At 35.8% G+C, this 21,912-nt stretch overlaps 1 protein-coding gene across 2 annotated transcripts in view; it reads left to right on the plus strand.

Annotated features, from left to right (window-relative positions):
- Positions 1 to 21,912, plus strand: part of LOC149794471 (ATP-binding cassette sub-family G member 1-like) — an 85,442-nt gene that overhangs the window by 55,303 nt on the left and 8,227 nt on the right. For both annotated transcript variants that reach the window (XM_089968712.1, XM_089968713.1), the window contains 4 exons: positions 5,072 to 5,173; positions 6,435 to 6,603; positions 8,099 to 8,199; positions 15,427 to 15,582. In XM_089968712.1, coding sequence (XP_089824838.1) covers positions 5,072 to 5,173; positions 6,435 to 6,603; positions 8,099 to 8,199; positions 15,427 to 15,582 — 528 coding nt within the window. The remainder of the gene's footprint in view (positions 1 to 5,071; positions 5,174 to 6,434; positions 6,604 to 8,098; positions 8,200 to 15,426; positions 15,583 to 21,912) is intronic.

Genomic DNA, 21,912 nt, shown 5'->3' on the forward strand with positions numbered 1-21,912 from the left:
CAATATTATGCATTATGTCATGTCAGAAGTGGGATAAACTGTTCACTTTTGCGTCAGAATTATGCATTATGTCATGTCAGAAGTGATATACACTGTTCACAGTTGTATCCATATTTACACTGGGTCATGTCAGAAGTGGGATACACTGTTCACAGTTGTATCCATATTTACATTGGGTCATGTCAGAAGTGTGATACACTGTTCACAGTTGTATCCATATTTACATTGGGTAAGAGTGGTTTTCAGTAATAATGTTCACAGCTATGTCATTGTTTTACATAATCATATTTAGTACCTTATTTCTCTTTTGTACATAATGGAACATTTATTTCTTATTTTTGGGATTTGTTAAATCCATTTTACTTTAAAAAATAATTACAGGTACTAGTAGTAGTTACACAGGAGATAAAATTACCTGTAAACCATTACCTGGTGCAGCAACATGTGCAGGACAGGAATTTAGAACATTTAATGAAATGAATGAGCCTGATGAAGTGCTTTGGTTGAACCAATGCATTCACAAAGAGATGACAATTCTTGACAGATGTACTAATCGGTCCTAAAGAGCCTGTCAAATGTTGCCTGTTGTCCGTCATCTGCCTGTCATCATCCATATGTGTTTGTTACATATATGTTACTACTTGGATGATTGTCACAAAACTGTTCATTCATTCCATGGTCTAGAGTGTTCTAAATGACCTTGGTGCTGCTCAAGACATCCATCATGGCTAGTAGTAGGGGTGAAACAATACACCTGTGCCGTGTATTGATACGATTCATGATACACAGCCTGCAATATGATATGTATCAATGCACGTGAACTTAATCTTTTTTCCAACTCTGGAAGATAGGTGGTGCCCTTTTATATATGTTGACATACTGGTTGTATTTCCAGTGTGGAGAATGCAAATAGATATATAGTTATCATATATTTATGTGGGATTCTCACTGATGACAAATAACAAAGAAAATCTTATCTAGTACATATCTGGGCATGGCAGTGAGGAAGAATGCCACAAAATATATCACATTGTACTTCCTGCAGATGCAAAAGACTGCTGCAGCCACAGGTACTCGTATTTGTTAGTGAAGAAGGAAAACTATTGACAACACCTAATCCTATTCTGTAATTTCTTATTTTTAAAATCTACACAAGGTGATAAACTTGAGTGGTTTGAATTGTACCTTCTCACTGATTCTGTGTTAATTTTATGTGTTCCATTGGTGCCTTCAGTCACTGGCTAAATATCTCTGCATAAAAAGAGAAATTCCAAATTTGGTGTCCCATACAATTTAAGGACAGATACTGCAAGGATTTTATCTTAAGGGGACCCCTCGCCCCTTCATTACCGAAATAAAGAAAAATGGACAAGATACAATTCAACATAAAAACTTTGTGTAAAAGTGTGGTTATGAAATGACGAGTAAAATACTTCACTATACATGTGAACAGGTTTGGGAATGTATCCAATATGTTGAACATGCATAAGATAATTAACACTGCATGGGGATGGGGGCAGATTACAAACCATGCCACTTTATGTTCATTTTTAGATGGCAAGCAAGTATTCTCAATAGCCTTTTCTCATTTTTACTAACAATAACGAGTGCATGTGACTGGAAAAGATGAATTCTAAATTTAAAGAATAACAAAGCCAACTAATAATTATCCATGACTATTGAAGAGTAAAATAACTTGCATACTGTAAGTATCATTTTGTGTAGATTTTCCATCTCTTGTATCGAGATATGTATCGTTGCAGCAAAAGCATTGATGCATCGATATATCAGTGAATTGTTTCACCCCTAGCTAGCACTGCTGTGTGTTTTTTAGATGTTGGATTTTGTCATTTTAATAGTCACTGGCTATTATCAAGACCTCAAAAGCTGATTGCTGAGAAGCACAATACTTTTCTGCTCAAGTCAGCATGACATCCAGTAGCCAGATAGTAAAATGGTACGTTAACTTTTTTTGCTTCTCTCTGATAGGTTACAAAATGTATTTAACCAGGTACATTATTAATGAAAGAAAAAAGAAGTCAACCGCCTGACAAGCTTTTTTAAGTAAATACTGAGCATCTCATGTGACAACTACATATTGCCAAACAAGGAACAAGTTGTTGCAAAAAGGTGATAAATGTTGATCTCAGTTTAGAATGAAAAGTGAAAGCAGTTAAACGAAAAGGTGGAGAGTCCTTTGATCACTGCTGAGAAATTGTATATTACAAAGATTCAGAGTGGCCGAGTGGTCTAAAGCGCTCTTCGTTATGGATCACTGCCATCTCACCTCTGTCTGCGGCGGTTCGAGTCTAGGATTCAGCCAATGTGGGTATGTGAGAAAGCTTGCCAGTAGCTTCTCGTGGGTCGGTGGTTCTTTCCGGTGCTTTACCGGGTTCTTCCTCCACCATTAATACTGGCCGCCATGTATAGCCTATCGTGTGCTGAAAAATGGCGTTAAACCCCACAACAACAACAACAACAACAAAGATTCAGATAAAAGTGGACAGTGTACATTTAACTACATTGAGTGGGAAAATTGACTCAATGGACATACCTGGGTAGTTACAGCGAGATGTTGTGTCCAGATTTTAATGGCGGTTGGTTTTGTACCATGATTGATAATTATTCACAATTTTTTTATTTATAAAAAGTTACTTTGACACGAGCATTATCACATTAAATCCATAATATTTGTGATTTTTAATGAGAATATTTAATATTTAAAAACTAATTAGGCCTTTCATACTTTATATGTGTAGTTTCTGCCTACCCTCTGGGCATCTTGTACCCCATACCGATTTTAAAAACAAAAAGTATCATGGTTATAAAAGAATGCATAAAATTCATTTCATTCATTGATTTATTAATTCTAACATGGCTGCCACCAAACAGTCCCTAACAGTGTGACCTTTTTTAGGTTTCAAATCTAACAGAAGTTAAATACTAGCACAGAATCCATATTTATGTGGGCTACTATGTGTTGTTCACAAAATGGGAGTGATGTAGTTCATAAAGATCTTTTATCTCTAGACAGTTCCATTCATTTTGGTAACATTGAGATCTAAGGGCATAATTATTCACCATTGATGACATGTTTACTTTGTGTGAACTTCATCTATGTTTAGTTACCAGCAAACACATCAAGGATTTTTTCTTGAAGTCAAGATTCTGTGTTTCCCTACGCTGTATCAGAGAACAAAAGTTATTATAACATATCATCTGAAATAATAAAGCATTAAAAATTTGTCAAATTATTTTTAGTGTCTAAAAAGCCACCAGTCAAAAAACATGCAAAATCTGTGGTAATAAAACATTTATTTAAATGCTATGTTCAGAATAGATCAAATTATTTTCCCCTTCCTGCTATGGACAACCGTATGTTCTATTGCCCTCAGTGTAGAGCATTTGACAATAGAACACCTGGTTATCCACAGTACCTAACCACTCCGGTGGCCTAGTGGTTAGAGCATCCGCTTCGGATGCGGGAGGTCGTGGGTTCGATCCCTGGCCGAGTCATACCAAAGACTTACAAAAATGGTACTAACAGCTGCCTCGCTTGGCGTTCAGCATTAAGAGGTTAGTGTTAGGACTGGTCGGCCTGGTGTCAGGATAATGTGACTGGGTGGGACATCATGCTACATGTCTGTGGCATGATGCCCCAGTGCTAGACATCACTATAAACTGCCACATTGCACACATCGTAGCGATATGACTGAAAAATTGTTAAAGCTACATTAAAAATCAAAATCACATCACACATATCCACAGTACCTCTGGGCAAGTAGAGCATTTGACAATAGAACACCTGGTTATCCACAGTACCTCTTGGCAAGTAGAGCATTTGACGATAGAATACCCAGTTATCCACAGTACCTCTGGGCAAGTAGAGCATTTGATGATAGAACATGGGGTTATCCACAGTACCTCTAGGCAAGTAGAGCATTTGACAATAGAGGGCCCGGTTATCCACAGTACCTCTGGGCAAGTAGAGCATTTGACGATAGAACACGGGGTTATCCACAGTACCTCTGGGCAAGTAGAGCATTTGACAATAGAGTGCCCAGTTATCTACAGAACCTCTGGGCAAGTAGAGCATTTGACAATAAAGCACCCAGTTATCCACAGTACCTCTGGGCAAGTAGAGCATTTGACAAAAGAACACAAAGTTATCCACAGTACCTCTGGGCAAGGAGAGCATTTAACAATAGAACACCAGGTTATCGAAAGTACCTCTGGGCAAGTAGAGCATTTGACAGTAGAGTTCCCAGTTATCCACAGTACCTCTGGGCAAGTAGAGCATTTGACGATAGAACGTGGGGTTATCCACAGTACCTGTGGGCAAGTAGAGCATATGACGATAGAACACAGGGTTATCCACAGTACCTCTGGGCAAGCAGAGCATTTGATGCTAGAACACCTGGTTATCCACAGTACCTCTGGGCAAGTAGAGCATTTGACGCTAGAACACCCGGTTATCCACAGTACTTCTGGGAAAGTAGAGCATTTGACAATACCTGGTTATCCACAGTACTTCTGGGCAAGTAGTTCAGTCTGTTCCCAGCTTAGCTATGAAATAACTGTGTAATAGTAAATAGCATTACAAGTAAATTGATGTTAAATTAATTCAGTTGCAATTAATGCCAAAAATAGTGACCATTGGCTGTCATAACACCTAATTAAGATGTTAATTGTTCGAACAGATACTTTGTTTCAACACACTTTTCCCTTACCAATGTTGCAATAAAGGGAATTTGTATGCAAGATGAAGTATTAATTAAACCTTGATGCAAAGTCTCATAATATTCAGCTTTTTTATTGATATATTTGAAGTTGAAAACATGATTATATTTACCGGTCAAAATAAGCTTTTAATAGATAGCAAAGGGTTACCATACCACTGTTACTTGTTCTGTCTAATAATGAGCATTAGTTTGTAAGTTGCAAATAGAAAGATATTTATGTATCAAAATTTAAGTTTGAATTTGTCAATGATACCAAATGGCTACCATACCACTGTTCATTGGTACTATCTAATAATGATATATTTTATAGGTGATTTATTTTTCTTCAGGATTTACTTGGCGAACAAGAATGTCACACCTTTGCTACCAGCTGCTTCACACAGTTCCGGATCCTCTTCATCAGGACTTTTATGTCCATCATGAGGGATACGGTGAGAATTATATAAAATTGTTTTATACAAGCAAAAAAAATTGTATCATTTTGTTTGCTATTAAGTGACAGGTAATTCTTTCTGATCCTATTTAAATCAGTATTGATAATTATTTTAAAGTTGTCACATTTTTCAAAACTTTTTTGTATTTTATTTTTATCATTATTAACATTTTGGATACAAAGTACATTTTGGTCTTGCCTTTTTTGGAGGAGCATGCTGGCCTCAGTACCAAATGGGTGCTGGTTAAAATTCTACCATAGGATCAGTCCAGATCAGTTTCCATGGTAATGTCCTTGGGCAAGGCACTTTACTCCAATTACCTCAGCACTTAATGACCTACTTGTGTTGCTGTGCTGTAAGACACAAGCAAAAAATCCTTTCCTTGGGAGGAAGTACAAAACAGCAATGCAGGGTCTGCACACATTAAACTTGACTCAGCTAAAAATATATTCTGGCCAATCAGAAAGCTGTTTTTCTACATCTTGAAGTATGATTTTCCCCATGTGGAGTAACATTTATTGCTCCAAATTTTGCATACAGTTCTGTGATAGAAGGGTCATATGTCACAAGTGACAGTGGTGACATCATCATCTTGCATCATCAATTTACTGTTTCTTGGCAAATCATGGGACTCAGACACTGCCTGTAGTAATTAGTGACATCATCATCTTGCATCATCAATTTACTGGGTCTTGGGAAATCACGGGACTCAGACACTGCCTGTAATAATTAGTGACATCATCATCTTACATTATCAATTTACTGTTTCTTGGCAAATCATGGGACTTAGACACTGCCTGTAGTAATTAGTGACATCATCATCTTGCATCATCAATTTACTGTTTCTTGGCAAATTATGGGACTCAGACACTGCCTGTAGTAATTAGTGACATCATCTTGCATCATTAATTTACTGTTTCTTGGCAAATCACGGGACTCAGACACTGCCTGTAGTAATTAGTGACATCATCATCTTGCATCATCAATTTACTGTTCCTGTTTCTTGGCAAATCACGGGACTCAGACACTGCCTGTAGTAATTAGATGAAACTTTCTAAACCGAAAGAGAGCTGTGTTTTTTTAAAATCAAAGTTAAACCCTCATATTTGTGTGAGGTCATAACCAGTAAACATAAAAAACACAGGGACTCACAAAAAGGACAAAATGATAATTATAACAATAAACTAATGGATTCATCATGTTCAGTGACGAAAAAGATAAACACTTATTTTGCACAAGTTTAATTTTTTTATTCCAGACCCTGACACGTCTGCGACTGATTGCCCACCTAACTGTTGGAATCCTGATTGGTCTTCTTTACCTTGGAATTGGAAATGAGGCCACTAAGGTTTTGAACAATGCTGGCTGTCTCTTCTTCTGCATGCTGTTCCTCATGTTCTCAGCCCTTATGCCCACTGTTCTAACATGTAAGTAGAACATCATTTTTGTAAATGTGCACCATACACATTTCTCCCTAATAACCCTTGACCTCTGCTGCCCTTTTTGTATCAGGTCACACAAACTGTTCCCCATGTGGGATTCACACTTGTGTCAGAATGCCAATGACTGTTTTCTGTCAGAATCCTGCATATATACCATTTCTTCTATTTATCTGATTTGACAAGAAAGTTTGTCCAATTCTAGAAAGAAACTTGCACTATCTTTGTTAATTAATGAATTTGTTAAATTGAATATTGATTCAAACTTACAACAACTCCCTGATAATATATGGACCTGCCAACCCATACAAGTTTGCCTTAAGTCTTATGAAAATGACCCTTAAAATACAGACTTATGGAATAAAAGCAGAAACTTCGGAATTTTTTTTTAAAAATGATTGTTGCTGAAAAATCAGGATAATTGCTTCATCCGTGTTTGATTTAAATCTGGGTTTCATATTAGAATTAGTGGAATTAGTTAGGGAACCAGACTAACTTTACCTGTGATGCATTAAACTGCACATTTTTTTTTCATGTGAAGTGGCTTTATGATCAAGCTGTTGGTTATAGAAATTGTTAAAAATGGAAACCAGCAAAATTAAGCCTTTTAAAAGGTATTAATAATCCGTACAGAAGAATATAAAGGAATATTCAGATTCTTATGAATAAAAGCAGGAAGGAACACAGTTACATTTATTGGACATCACATGTCAATTTGAGTATGGCTCGTGGCAGGAGATATTATTGCCCTCGTCATGTGAAATGGAAAAAAACTCCAGATTTATGTCAAGTTCAGAAATTGTGACAAGCTATTCAGCTGCTGGGTTTGGAACTGAAGTTTATGCAACAGTATTAGTGGTAAATAAGGTCTACATGTACTTTACAAACTTTTCAGTTAAACATAATGTTTCCCATCACTGTGTTTCAAGTACCAAACTTTTAAATACGTTTTCCAGTTTTACTAGAGCAGCTTTATTATATTTTGTTACAACTTACTGAAATCTGGTTAAACTTATGGAAAAAAATAAACTGCCCTACTGAGACGGTCTTGTCAGGGTTGGCATGTCTGCGTAAGCATTGATGTTAAACAATGCCATTAGGGGAGCAGTTTGCAAATTACCAGGATTTGTGTAAAGGTCACTATCAAAGGGGAGATAACTTTGAACAACCCCTCGTGTGAGTATGGCAATAACTAATGGTTATTTTACATAAATACAGCTATAAAGGTTTTATACAGTCGTACTAATATAGGTATAGACCCTCTTCATTCTGTCTGATTGGAGGCAAATGAATCAACAGTTAATTATCATGATAGGAATTTAGTATAAACTAAGTAATCCCTGTTCTAGTTAAAGAAACAAACAGACTGCATCTGTGTCCACTAGCATATCCATAAGACTAGGCAAATCAGTCTTTTAATACACTACATTCTCTATGAAACCATAGAAATGTCTGGCATTTAAATCATTCATGTTTTTGACAGTTCCCCTCGAGATGACAGTTTGTGTTCGCGAGCACTTGAACTACTGGTACAGTCTAAGAGCCTACTATCTTGCCAAGACAATGGCCGACATGCCATTTCAGGTAAGCAGAAATAACTTTTTCTTCTTTGTTTCTTTCAAATGCAGTTGGTCAGTCACATAATAGAACACTCATACCTGACTCGTACACACCACCTTTAGTGTGGACCTAGATCGGATTGCATAGCCTGCCAGTATCCACCGATAATGAGCACATTTATGTGTCCTGTGTATCAGCTTCCACCATTTGAGGCAGACATTTTCTATGTGAACTCTACAAAAAAACATTGTCACTAGTAAACAGTTATGGGCATGTGGAGGGAATGCAGTTGATATAAACAAATGTGACTTTATATCTCTTTATCTTTTCCTTTTGTTTTGACCTGTGTAATACATAGTTTCAACACATGTACTGTTTATGTTTTATCATTTTGGTACAATGTTTACATTTATTTGGAGAAATTAACTTTCCAATGTTTGCATTTCTTTTGAAATTCTTTATCTTTACATTTTTAGACAATAATTTAATCGCTAGTATTGTGTTGACTTGCCACCTAACATGAATCTTGCAGCGGTTCATTTATCATTGATGAATGGCAATATTTTCTATTCTTGTAGTGTATCATGAGACAAACAAACTATTGATAAAGTATGGTTGTAGAATGAAGCATAAAGTAAATGATACAAACTGTCGATCTTTCAATAACTTTGAATAATGTAAAAAAAAACTGGGTCACCTAAAACAGGTATACAAACTCTCTTGCACCAACAGTATCTACGTGCACATTTTAAATAGAGATTTTTTAACTAACCTTAGACTGCAGTTGGAACTATTTTTCAGAGAATATCCCATGTCAGTTTTGATTTGTAAATATTTGTTCTACCTGAGTATTGTTTGTATGTTTATGCTGACTCCATGTAGTTGATTGATTATTAATCTACCTTTCCTAAAATTGCATACCATATACTATATATAAATAATCCAATCATGTGATTCAATCAAGAAAACACAATTTACATGACTGAACTGTCCAGTCTTACATACAAGATATCCATGGAAAGACAAATTCAAAACAGAGCAAAACATAACATTGTAGGTGCCAGGCCAACTTTGCCTTTTTCAGTTCTAGTCAATACACATGTATGTATATATCATTGGGAATACGACGATATCAGCACATGCTGTATTTATTTCCTGGAGCTTGAGTGATGGTTGATGTAAGTCTTAGGTGGATCACATCAAACCTGGGAACCATAAATTACATGTACCTAAAAGTGTGTTTGCAGAGAACAAGATATTTTAGATGTTGATGTCTTTTATAGAGACACAGAACTCATTTAATGGCTAGCACCATGCACCAAATGCATCTTTTTGGCGTAATATTTTAAATCCATTTAGTGTATCTGATCAATGTTCAGTTAACTTCTGAAAAAAAGAAAATGGAAACACCTCATTTTTATTCATTCTGGGAGTAATATATTAACTATAATGAATTTATGATTGATACAAGTCATACTTCTTGTGAAAACATGGACTCGCTTGTAAACGGCATTAAACCCCACAACAATAAAAAAAATAAAATTTAAATGCAAAATTACATGAACATGAAAGCTTCTGCAAGATTGTAATGACTCTACCTGTACATTATTGTAATATAAGCAGATTTACAAGGTCTGTGTCCTTTTGTTTATTTCCTAAAGCTCATAATAATCCCTTTTACAATCAGTAGATTAGTACCATTATCTCAAAGTCCATTTTAATCTGGCCTTTCCAAAGTGCTACATTGGTAAAGTAACTGCATGAATTGGCATAATGTAGATGTTTTCAGGACAACTGTAACCTGATTTGAATGTACATCTCCAGCGTCCTCCAGTTCATTGAACTGACCAATCACCTGTGTTGAATACTGCTCATAAGGTCATATTTTGTAACAATACCTTCTGCACCAGTCATCAACCTTGTGGATTCAATTTTAGACCAAAAGGTCAAGGTCACCAGCAAATTGTCAGGTTTTCAGTCATTGGCTTTGTTCAGGTGCCTAATTCCTAATTGTTCAGAATGTGATGCATTGATAAAACACCTGAGAACCTAATTACTTAAGATTACAATAGTGTATAAATTTGCTAGCTCAAACATGAGTGGAAAAAGAAGTCAGCAATTTATTTCAGATATCCACACTTATTCCAGATGGTAGCAAGGAGTAACTTACTTACTTACTGCAGTACAAATTAAACATGTTTGTTTGCACATGGAAATAAATGTAGGTATACTAGTAAACTTGTACAGAGAAATATGCATACTATTTTTGGTCTTTTTTTTTGTGTAAATGATAGAGCCATGAAATTAGGTACCTACAAATATGTGTTTTTTGTAACCCAAACCATGAAATTTGAGACCAATGAAAAAAAAGTGTTCTACAGTAAGTTAGCTTGTTCATTTTTTCACTGTAGACATATTTATATTTTAGGTACTTGTAAAATCAAAATGACAATATTGCTTGCTGAATATGACAATAATTTTCAATAAAACACAAGTTTTGTAATGGCCATGACCTTCATTTTGTCTTGTACAGCCATTAGTTGGTCACTTTCATTGTAATATTACTTTGTACAGCCATTAGTTGGTCACTTTCATTGTAATATTACTTTGTACAGCCATTAGTTGGTCTCTTTCATTGTAATATTACTTTGTACAGCCATTAGTTGGTCACTTTCATTGTAATATTACTTTGATTTCAAATTACATTGTCGGTTCTTGAACAGAATTTCGCAAATCCACATATATAGTATATTATATGATTAACACCTGTAATTTCTTGTCAAGAGCCTCTCAGTTGAGAATAGTCCTTTACCAAATGAGGCACCCTCTATAAATAAAAAAATATATTGTTATTATTATTATTATTATTATTATTATTATTGCAGCAAAGTATTTTATCCCAATTTTTATGACTTCGTTATGCAAAATTTGTGCACACTATATAGCCAGAAGTTTATGACTGTGCCATTGAATCATCTTGATAGACAGGTTTTGTCATAAATGTGATCAGCCTTACATCTGATTGGCTGACCTTGTTTACATCACTAAATCCAGAGACTGTTTCTGATTGAACTTGTGTAAAGCTTGCTAAATGGGTTTTGATCATCAAGCTCTTGGATGACATTGATTAGACCCAGAGACCTTGCATATCATGCCTATATCATTAGAATAAATATTAGGATCTAGGAAAGCTGGTTAAATCAACATGATATCAGATTTGGGAGATAGTTGACATTTATTTAGTTCTTAACATACTAGAAAAGCTGCATTGTGAAATTGTCAGCTATTTAGTTATGTAAGCCAAGTGTATCCTGCATGGGTGTAAAATTGAGGGGTAAAAAAAAACTTGGTGTCAGAACTGGGGGTCTAATAAAAAATGTGGGGGTAAAAAATGTTCTGACAAATTTTCATCTGACCAGTACTTTTTCGGCTTGAAATAGGATATTGCAACTTGCACAACATTTTTTTTCTCTTTCTCTCTCCAAACATACAAATAAACCTGCATGCACATTTAACAAATAAATGCATTGTCCATTCAAAGAATAATTTTATTAGTTCATTTTTCTTTTAGTTTAAAGTCATACTTGTAACAGTCTCCTTTTAAAATTCTTAAACCCTGTCACAAAAGGATTATTCACTTTTGCAGTCTTCGCAATCATGCAATCATAAGTCACACCAGTAATCCTAATGGATGTGCCATATTCCAGCCAAGGGAAAATGTCCTTCATTTTTCATTAAAGTTAGATCCATGGTTACTCTTGTGTTCTGCTTGTTTCACTTTCTCTGCTAATGATTCTTAGTGCATGCCATTTTAATCAGGAGATCATTTTCTAGTGCAACAAGCATTGAGGTTAAACATTAAGACATCTTACTGAGCTCAGTGGAAATTGTGTGAGAGCTCACGAGGTAAGGGAAACTACTATGTCATAACATTGCCTATGCTAGTCTGGTTCCCTGTTTCATATGCTCCCTGCATCGCACTCCACTATACGAATAGAGGTGTGCAAGGCAAGGAGCAAACAAAGCAGAGAACCAGTCTATGCCTATGCTCGAAGTATAAAAGATGCCATCCCTCATCCAAAGCATTGGATATTAAATAAATTCTGATTGCATTATGCGAATCCTTTGCATCAAAAAAATGCATGCAACAAAATGTGTGCATCAATTTTCTCAGTGTGCGTCCCTGACACACAAATGTGCATAAAGGGAAACACTGGATAGTGAATGATAGATAGCCTCCTTTGGTCTCTTGTTTAACATAGACTTAATGCATATTTGTAAGCAATAATGCGATTGCTTTTATACTCTGAAGTTATGAAAAGTGTTAAAGGAGACCAGAAATCAAACCTTTCCTTTTACTTATGTAATTCTGTACAGATTTTAATTCGACTGTAATGTTTATAAATTAAATATTGTAAGCAGGTAGTATAATATTGCATGGAAGATACCATGATTCTGTAAATTGCAGAGTTTTGATGAGACGACAGATCACATGGTCCCGTCACGCAATACTAGCTAGTCCTTGAATACAAACATAAACATGGCGAGCAAGACAGACAGGAGGAGACCAGATTTTGTTTGCACATTCAAAAGTTGAATCTGCTGTCTGGTATAATAGTTTATGTACTGTACTGGTCAGGGCTCAAAGAAATTATTTTTAGGCACAGGCCCTGGGCTGGTGACTTAAATAAACTCAAGCCCTGACTGAAATTCCACAATCTTGGACAATTCATACCTGTCAACTCTTAAGCAGGGTTAAAACCTCCCGATTTGGGGGTATTTCCTCATTTACCTCCCAATCTCTTAAAATCTCCCAATTTTGTCACAGAGAAGTCCCAATTATTACATTATGTCTGTCAATTTTCATTTCTCAGAAGAAAAAAGCAAACCCAAACCATACATAAATAGATATAACGTATACAGATGCCATATTCTATTTTATCACTTGTGAATATTGTAGTGATGAAATCAGTGCTGGATTTAGGCATAAGCTAAACAAGCTACAGCTTAGAGCGTCACAGTCTGAACTCACAGTCTGAAGGGACCTCTTAATTTTATTTTATACCAAATAAGGCCTCTACAGCTTCCCATAGCTTAGGGCCTCGCTATGTCTAAACTGCCACACTGCAGACATCGTAGTGATATGACTGAAAAATTGTTAAAACTACATTAAAAATTGAAAACACACACACACGTCTAAATCGGTACTGGATGAAATAATTAATATCACACAACAGGTTTTTTTCTTCAATAAATAGAACAGTAAGATTAAACATTATTCACGTAAATTTCAGATGTTTTTAAACTACAACAGTACAATAGTATAAAAAAATTAAAAGAATAAAATTGTCACCAATTAGCTTAAATGAATGATCACTGTGAATGCTGTGAAATTTTCTCTGCAGACAAAATCGCATCTCCATTTCTGCCAAAGAAACTTGGCCAGATAACACCTGACATTCCTCTACCTTTTTTGTAAAGTTTAATTACCATGATTAAATTAAAAGAAGGAATCAAAACAAAATATACCATGCAGTTAATGTGCCCCATAAGAACTAATTCAGAATAAATATTTTATTCAGTAAACAGTGTTATGTGCATTAAGACTTGAACCTAAGGAAATATGGTGGAGCATAAAACATGGGAAAAACATTTGCCACATTTACGGTAACTTGTGGCTGCAGAATTTAACTGTTGAAATGAAGTCCTAGGCATCTTAGGTTACAACAAAATGGCATCATTTATTTGACAATTAATTGCTGGTGCTTATATACGCACACTGTCGAACATGGTTTCTTTGAAGTATGTCCGAAGGTCAGTCCTTTTCACAAGATAAATGCAATGATAGGGATTAACTGTTAATTAGTCACACTGGCTTTATTGCTTGTGTATTTAAATAAAAACTTAAGGTATTTTGCATTTTACCCAGAGCTGACCAGAATATGAAAAAGGGGATTGTCCTAGGGGAATAATAAGGCATATCATGGGAAGAAATGGCACGTCCCATGGGCGCTCACACATTGGGGCAAAGGGGTGGGGTCAATAGTCTCCTCCCCCCAATTTCTATTGTCAGCCAGTTAATGTGAAACTTTGACCTCTTTTCTTTTAATCACTGCTATTTAAACTGCCCAGGTTTAACATCAGTTCCGATCATTACAGATTACCATTTATACATACTATATGTAACAGGCATAGACTGAAAGTATTTTTTTATAAGTCTTTACTTTTTTTTAAAGATTATTGGATTTTATGTTTTCTCAAGACATGACATGTTTAGAATCTTATTTTAAGCAAAGCTTCCATTTGATTAAACTCAGATCTCAATTTCACCTAGGACAGTGGTGATTTGATTTATATTGTGCTGTGTTAAGGCAAGTATGTCAACATCTTGAAAATACATTTACTCATTTCATGAGCCTGATCAAAGTTTCCTCAGGCAAATAATTTTTGTTTTGACAAGCCTGATGAACACCTCACTTTGAATACTGGTTGGGCCCGAACTAAAATCAGAGGGGCTCTGGGTGTTGGGCTGTCAGATTGTTTTAACACTGCTGGTGTAGATAAAAGATTTGTGAATAGATTGCTGCATTTTGTGGTCACTTGGCCTTCTGCCTATTTTTGTAACTCACACGTATAACACTTTTTCCAGGATTTAAAATATGTATGTCTGGAACAGCGCCAACTTTTAGTCTAGGCCTAGCATTTGCATATCCTAGAGCTGTCATTTTTTCATGATCCCTCTCATAACATTCCTTTGAGAAATGTAATGAGCACAAAGTTCTGTAAGTTGTTGCTTTGAAATCGACTCACTTGTAATAATGTGTCCATACTTTCTTTATGCCTTTATCTTTTGGAAAAGATAAAAAAATGTTGTCCACAGGCTTTTCTTATGTACTATTACACCCGTAAACAACACAAAATGGCATTGTCTTTTACTCTGGCAACTCCCACTTGGGATGCTGGAGGCACTACTATGACATGACATCCCAAAAGTAACTGAATAGGCGTGGAAATTTTGCATACAAGGACACAAAATTCAACTCCTAGAAGATATGCCAATATTTAAATATTGGTCGCAGATGATACTTCAGAATAAGGTTTTCATCTAGAGTGCTTTTATTATTATTCTGTATTTCCATTGGTTTCTGGTCTTCTTTAGGAAATATTTGGGCAGATGCATGTATTGGATAGAATGAACCATAATCACATTTTATGTAACAAAAGTTTACAACCTATCCAATCATCTTTCAGATAATATTTCCACTGGTGTATGGCAGTATAGTGTACTGGATGACCTCTCAACCTAACGACTTCTTGCGGTTTGTGATGTTTTTGACTTTGGCAACACAGACATCTTTAGTAGCACAATCATTGGGACTGCTTATAGGGGCAGCCACATCACTACAGGTTGGTTTGATGAAAATTCATACTAGTAAAATGTAAATGTCAGATTTCTTACCTTATAAAAACTTTTCTGCATAACTACTTCTTCAATGCTTTTTGATTAGCCTAAATTGAAAAAGCTATTGAGAGTAAACAACATGAAGCATTATTTAAAAAAATATATGGGCCTGGTTCAGCACTTTTGACTTATGGGGTTTGAATTTATGGCAACACTTAATAATTTCAAGAACTTGGCCTTCAGATCATAACAAAATTGTTTGAACTTGAGATTTATGATCAACTAATCAAAGAGATTTTACTTTTGTAAAGAAAGTTTTGCAGGCATGGCATCAAGTGTTTTATGAATTTTGAGCCTTGAGGAATTAACTTGACCTGTCACATGTTAGGGCTCGTTATTTTTTCATGATACTAATATATTGTCAAGGTTCAAGAACATGAAACAATAAAATAATTAAATGTTGAACTGTTTGACATTCAGCAATTATAATTGCCTCATTACAATGATTTTGTCCTGAGAGACAGTCCGTGATGATATTCTGGCAGAGAAGATCCTTGACCTTTGCAATTTTGTTTTCTTAAATTTGACTTTAGTATTTTTGTTATCGTACCCTTTTGCCTTTATCATTGTTGTTGGATGCTTGTTTTGAGACACCTCACCATATAGCCATTGTGCTAACCCAGCTTAAAAACTGATCATCCCAATTCTCAATCCAAAAACTGTATATTTCTTATTTTGACTTATAAATTTCCATTTCAGAGGAGTTAGGTTGAAAATTCAAATAAGAAGTAAAATAACAAAAGCTTCATTCCCATCAAGCAGATCAGAGTAAACAATGGGGAAAGAAGTATTTAAATCTATATCCAGTACAGTTATTTTATGGCAAAGTAAAATAAATGATGTTTGATTGTATAATATTGCTTATTAACTCTTTCAGCCAGATATACAGCATGACATGAGGTTGTTCTTAGTCCGCCATTACAATAAAGTCTTGATTACTTTTATTCTGAAAATTTCAATTTAGATCATTTACACTTAAATTTTCACAATTTCAATGCCCAACTTTAACAATAAGTTAAACCAGCATTTTATGATCTGCATTTATATTGCTTAACTGGTTTTTAGTAATTTTGTAAATTATTTTGAAAGCCTTGTTTGTTTTAATATCTTTGGTTGTAGGAAAATTTCTTTAGCTGTTATTGTACTATGAATTCATTTTTTCGTTGTGGGTGGCAATGTTTATGGTTCTTATGGGTAGTCAGTACCACAGATTAAGATTCATATTGAAATATTAATCAAGCAAATGTTGTTATAATCATTCATTCATTTTTGTGCAGCATTTCTTAATGTTCTATCGTTTTTAATTTCTGTAAAATGATAAATGTACAAAATTTAGTTTCTCCTTTCAGCATATTTCATAGACTCATTAACATAGGATATAAGCCTCAAATCCATCCTTTCCAAAAGATGAAAATGTATTGTTTTGGTCAATAACAAGTAGACAAAGGGCAGTAACTCTTGCCATCACCTCCCCTTGCAACTATTAGGTGTCTTCTTTTTTTGCTTTGCTTCCATACACAACATAATAATCCTCTTCCAACAGAAAAACAAAATAAATCAGACAACAGCTTCCACCACTATGACATTATCAGAATTGGAGAAGATGAATGCAGATGTGTTGCAGTTGGATACACTGACCTTTGAGAAACCATTGCATTAACTACACAGAAAACGATGTATAGTTCATGAATTCAGGCCATATATTACCTCTCTATCCATCTTTTTTTCCTGCAGATGATTTGAATATAATGGGGGATTACTCACCCATATTTTGGCAACCCAGTGGGCACAAATCTCACATAAGTCTGACCTTGGCTTTTGGGCCAGTAATACCAGGCACATGTGGTATTTTTGGGATCCAGCATAAAGTACCATTTTGCCATCTTGAGCTATATTTGCTTTCCAGCCAGCCCAGATGTCCCAACCCAGACTCAGTTATGGGGATCTTAGTGATAGACCATTCAGCGTAGACCATTCAGCGAGATGTATGGCTTCTTATATATGTAAGATTGGGAACCTTAGTGAAAGATCTGTCTCCATATCCAAGCTGACAGTTACACATACGAATCAGGACTATAGCAGAAAATCTGCCCATCTAGACATGTTTGGCACAAATGGTACTGAAATCAAACAGAACAGCTTCTACGCATCCAACAGCTGGGCTAACCATTCTCCCAGCTAACCAGCTGTTGCCTAGATGTGAAAAGAATCCCCTAGCAGAGCCAGATTTTCCTGTTTTCACTGCCTACCTGTTGGGTATTATCATTGCATCATTGTTATGCCAGGGCATGGTTTATCCTGAAAGGAAAATTGACAAGGACTTAAGAGTATTCACACAGTGAGTGAAACAGCCCTCCTCTGATCTGACCATAGAGAAGAAAGAGTTTAGAATTAAGGTTGCTGTTAGTATATACACCAGGTGTCGCTGGCTTTGGAGTGCCCTCCACCCCCTACCAACACGTGCAACTATGAAGTATAAGTGCTGGTCAGCACTGGTGATAAGGAAGAGTCTCCATCTTCCCAGGTGCTTCCTAGTTTGAAAAACTGAAGGAGATTAAAAATTGGCTATACTAACATATCATGACTTGGGGGAGGGGTGCTAAAGCTTTCATTTTTGAAAGCCAGGTACCAGCCATGTTCTAAACTGCATTGGCACAGAACATATTCCACCACCTATCATGCTAAACTCCCAAGAATGTAAGCGGTTAACATGTCTGCCATGTTATTTTACAAGTTTTGATAAGAATGTGTTCCACATGTCTGTCATGCTGTTTTACAAGTTTTGATAAGAATGCGTTTCATACCACATGTCTGCCATGCTATTTTACAAGTTTTGATAAGAATGTGTTTCATACCACGTCTGCCATGCTATTTTACAAGTTTTCATAAGAATGAGTTTCATACTACATGTCTGCCATGTTATTTTACAAGTTTTGATAAGAATGTGTTTCATACCACATGTCTGCCATTCTATTTTACAAGTTTTGATAAGAATGTGTTTCATACCACATCAAAGCTTGTTTGATGCTTGATCTGGCCCATAGTGAAAAATCAGCCAACCAATAAAATTGGGAGTCAATGTCACAAATTACTCAGGTCATTAGTGGAGCACGTCACCATAATTGTAGCTTAATGCCTCTGCCGATCTTGACTTGATGTATCATTAAAACTGCATTATGTCCTGGATTAAGGATGGCTCCATATGGCTCACCATTGCTGTTTAAGTAGCAAAAGTTCAGAAATTTGGAGTCAGGCAGATAAGGATCTACCCCTCCTTCTGGCCACTCTACCTGCACCCTCATTTAGAAACCCACAATCCCTGACACATTGGATGGACAACAGTTGAGCTCAGTAAAGGGATCTTTTACATCCCAAAGGTTGTTCAGATCTCGGCCTTATTCCAGCAACCAAACCGGTATAGGATGCAGTTTTACAGGGGTGGTAAGAAACAAGTATCCTCTACCCCAGAGCCTCCTGCCTCCCAAAGCTGACTGAACACCCTGATGACCTGTCTACAGCCTACTGGCACCTGCAATTCTAATCATATTGTATCAGCTTCTTTTATTTCTCCAAACAGATGGGCAAACCAAGTCACTTTGGAGGGGCTTAGGATTTCGCTTATCCAGCCTCCTTTCCCCTTCTAATGGATGTGCCATCAGATTGGTAGAAGGACCATATTCCTCAGCAGGAAATACAGTTGCTCATCGACAAATGGGTGGTGGAGAATGTATGAAAATAATTATCTCTGGGTATTTTATTCACAGTGGGTTTATTATCCCAAAAGACCAATAGTAAGTTGAGGCCAATCATAGACCTGAGTCGCTTCAATGAATTTATTCTTGCACTGAGATTCAGGATGGAGATGGCGAGGTCTATCCTTATTGGTAGTTCACTCAGCATAAAAACTGACAACACCTAGTGGTGGCAAGGGGAGGTAAAGAGCAGAAATTACTGCTCTTTGTCTTTATGATGCAAACAGAAAAGGCAAATTTTCAACTTTTTATAGGACTGAATTCAGGAAATAGCAGGGTTATATCCTAATGTTGATGTGATTGGGTAAGTATTCTCAGAGAACAACAATTTACTGCAAAAATGTCCTTTCAAAACAAACCAAGAAATTTAAAGTGATTCTAAGTAGTTTATTTTATTAGGGAGTTTGTGCCAGTCATAAATGTTATAAAAATAATGTTAATAAAAAGAGTAAAATATGAGAACCAGAAAATGTTAGTAATATATTGCCAGTGAAATATCACAGAAATTTTTTTAAAATTTCAGAAATTAAAAAGTGACATATTGATAGAGTACAATGTTATGTTGTCATTATGTCCATCCAGTCTCTATCTGTCACATATTTCATTTGCATACAAAAATAGATTTAGACATTGTGAAAATCTTGCACTTGAGGTAAGGAAGAACTTGTCACAGTGTTGATTCAAGAACTTGAAAAGGGGGCCCTTCAAAGTCAACAAGTGGAGTCATTGAGAATACAAGAGGTTGCAGATACCCATTTTTGTTTATTCAAGAAATTCAATGACATCATTATCATAGACACTTGTATCATTGGTTCATTAATTTCTGCACTGAATGTTCACTTTTCTAGCATTAATACTTGAATCAGTCTACAGCATTATTTTCCACAAAAATAATAATGTCCGCTGTTCAAGATGGTTATTTTAGTTGGACAAAGAAATTGCAGAAAACTGTGCTATAGTCCGACTCAGTAACAACTCATTCAGGGTATATATTGCTGGAAAAATGAATATTAGTTGAAGAAGTTAATGATTCAAGCACTTGCAATCAGTATCAGATTCTGTCATGAGCCTTACGTACAGTGATTTGAATTCCTCAGTACTCAAGTAACCATTCCCATATAAAATTTATGTTGACATAGAGAATACATTTTTCTTCCATGTATACTTCTTTTGAAAATAGTTGATTGTGTGCTCTTGATTAGTGCTGAAGTTAATTAATCAAAATCAAGATATTTGTTTTCAGCTAATGAAATTTGTTATATTTTGCATCTTTCACGGTGAGTGCACTTTATTCTGACTTATATCAGTCATAATGGTCTTGTGCATTATTTTCTTCAGTCTTATTTATGCACCCTGTTGACACCAAGGAGGGCATTTTCTTGCACGAAAGATAAGATGAAAGAAAAGGGGCATTTGTGTAATGGTTCAGTTTAGAATAAGCCCTGCTTTTGATTTTGGACTCAAGAACTCGAAGGGTAAGGTCACTGTGACTCTAATAAGGAAAAGGAGTTCTCCACAGTGTACAGTTGCCTAACTTCTGTGGACAGTTTACACTTGAACTACAGAATGACCCAATTAATTTCAGCCTCAGTGTCAAATATCAAGGTCACTCAACTGAAATAAGAACAATGCTTTTCATAGAATAATGTCAGTTCTCCATTATATATGGTTCCCAGACTTTGTAGATCACTTGGCCTAAGGAAGAACCCTATTGATTTTGGGTTAAAGCTCAAATGAAGGAATAAAAATAATTTCTGCACAATAACATTACTTATATCTCAAACTTAGGGAATGGCTTGCATATCAAGGTAAAGAAGAAAGCTTGGTCAGAAGATCAATGGACTAGTATTCTGACAAAAAGAAGAAACGATTTCTGCTAAAAAGAATCTACATAGAGGACTGTTAAACGTGGGGTGAATGCATAATGTGCCATTCAGAGACTGTTATTAGATGATATAATGATAGTTAGATTCCCTCTGATTAGGAGACCACTCCAGTGGCCTAGTGGTTAGAGCATCCATTTCAGATGCAGGCGGTCACAGGTTCGAACCCCAGCTGAGTCATACCAAAGACTTATAAAAATGGTACTAACAGCAGCTTTGCTAGCTGCTCAGTACTAAGATGTTAGTGTTAGAACTGGTCAGCATGGTGTCAGGATAATGTGACTGTGGGAGATGATGCTACATGTCTGCGACATCATACCCCAATGCTAGACATCAGTATAAACTTTCACACTGCAGACATCGTAGCGATATGACAGAAATTTTTTTAAAGCTACATTAAAAATTCAAATAACACACACACACCCCAATGATTAAGAACTATCACACATGATGCAACAGTTAATCAAAATCTGAACAGCAGAGATACTAAGAATTTACTGGCACTATATAGATAGACCCCCTGTTACTTTAGAACTCTAGTTATAGTATTCATGGAGCTACTGCCTTCTGAGTGAAAAGCTCCAGGCATTCAGGATTTCCCAAGCCTTCATAACACAGTTCTCACTTAAATATGTGCCTT

The sequence above is a fragment of the Sinohyriopsis cumingii genome, chromosome 8 (assembly GCF_028554795.1).
Source record: "Sinohyriopsis cumingii isolate HCF-2022 chromosome 8, ASM2855479v2, whole genome shotgun sequence".
Classification (NCBI taxonomy): Eukaryota; Metazoa; Mollusca; class Bivalvia; order Unionida; family Unionidae; genus Sinohyriopsis; species Sinohyriopsis cumingii.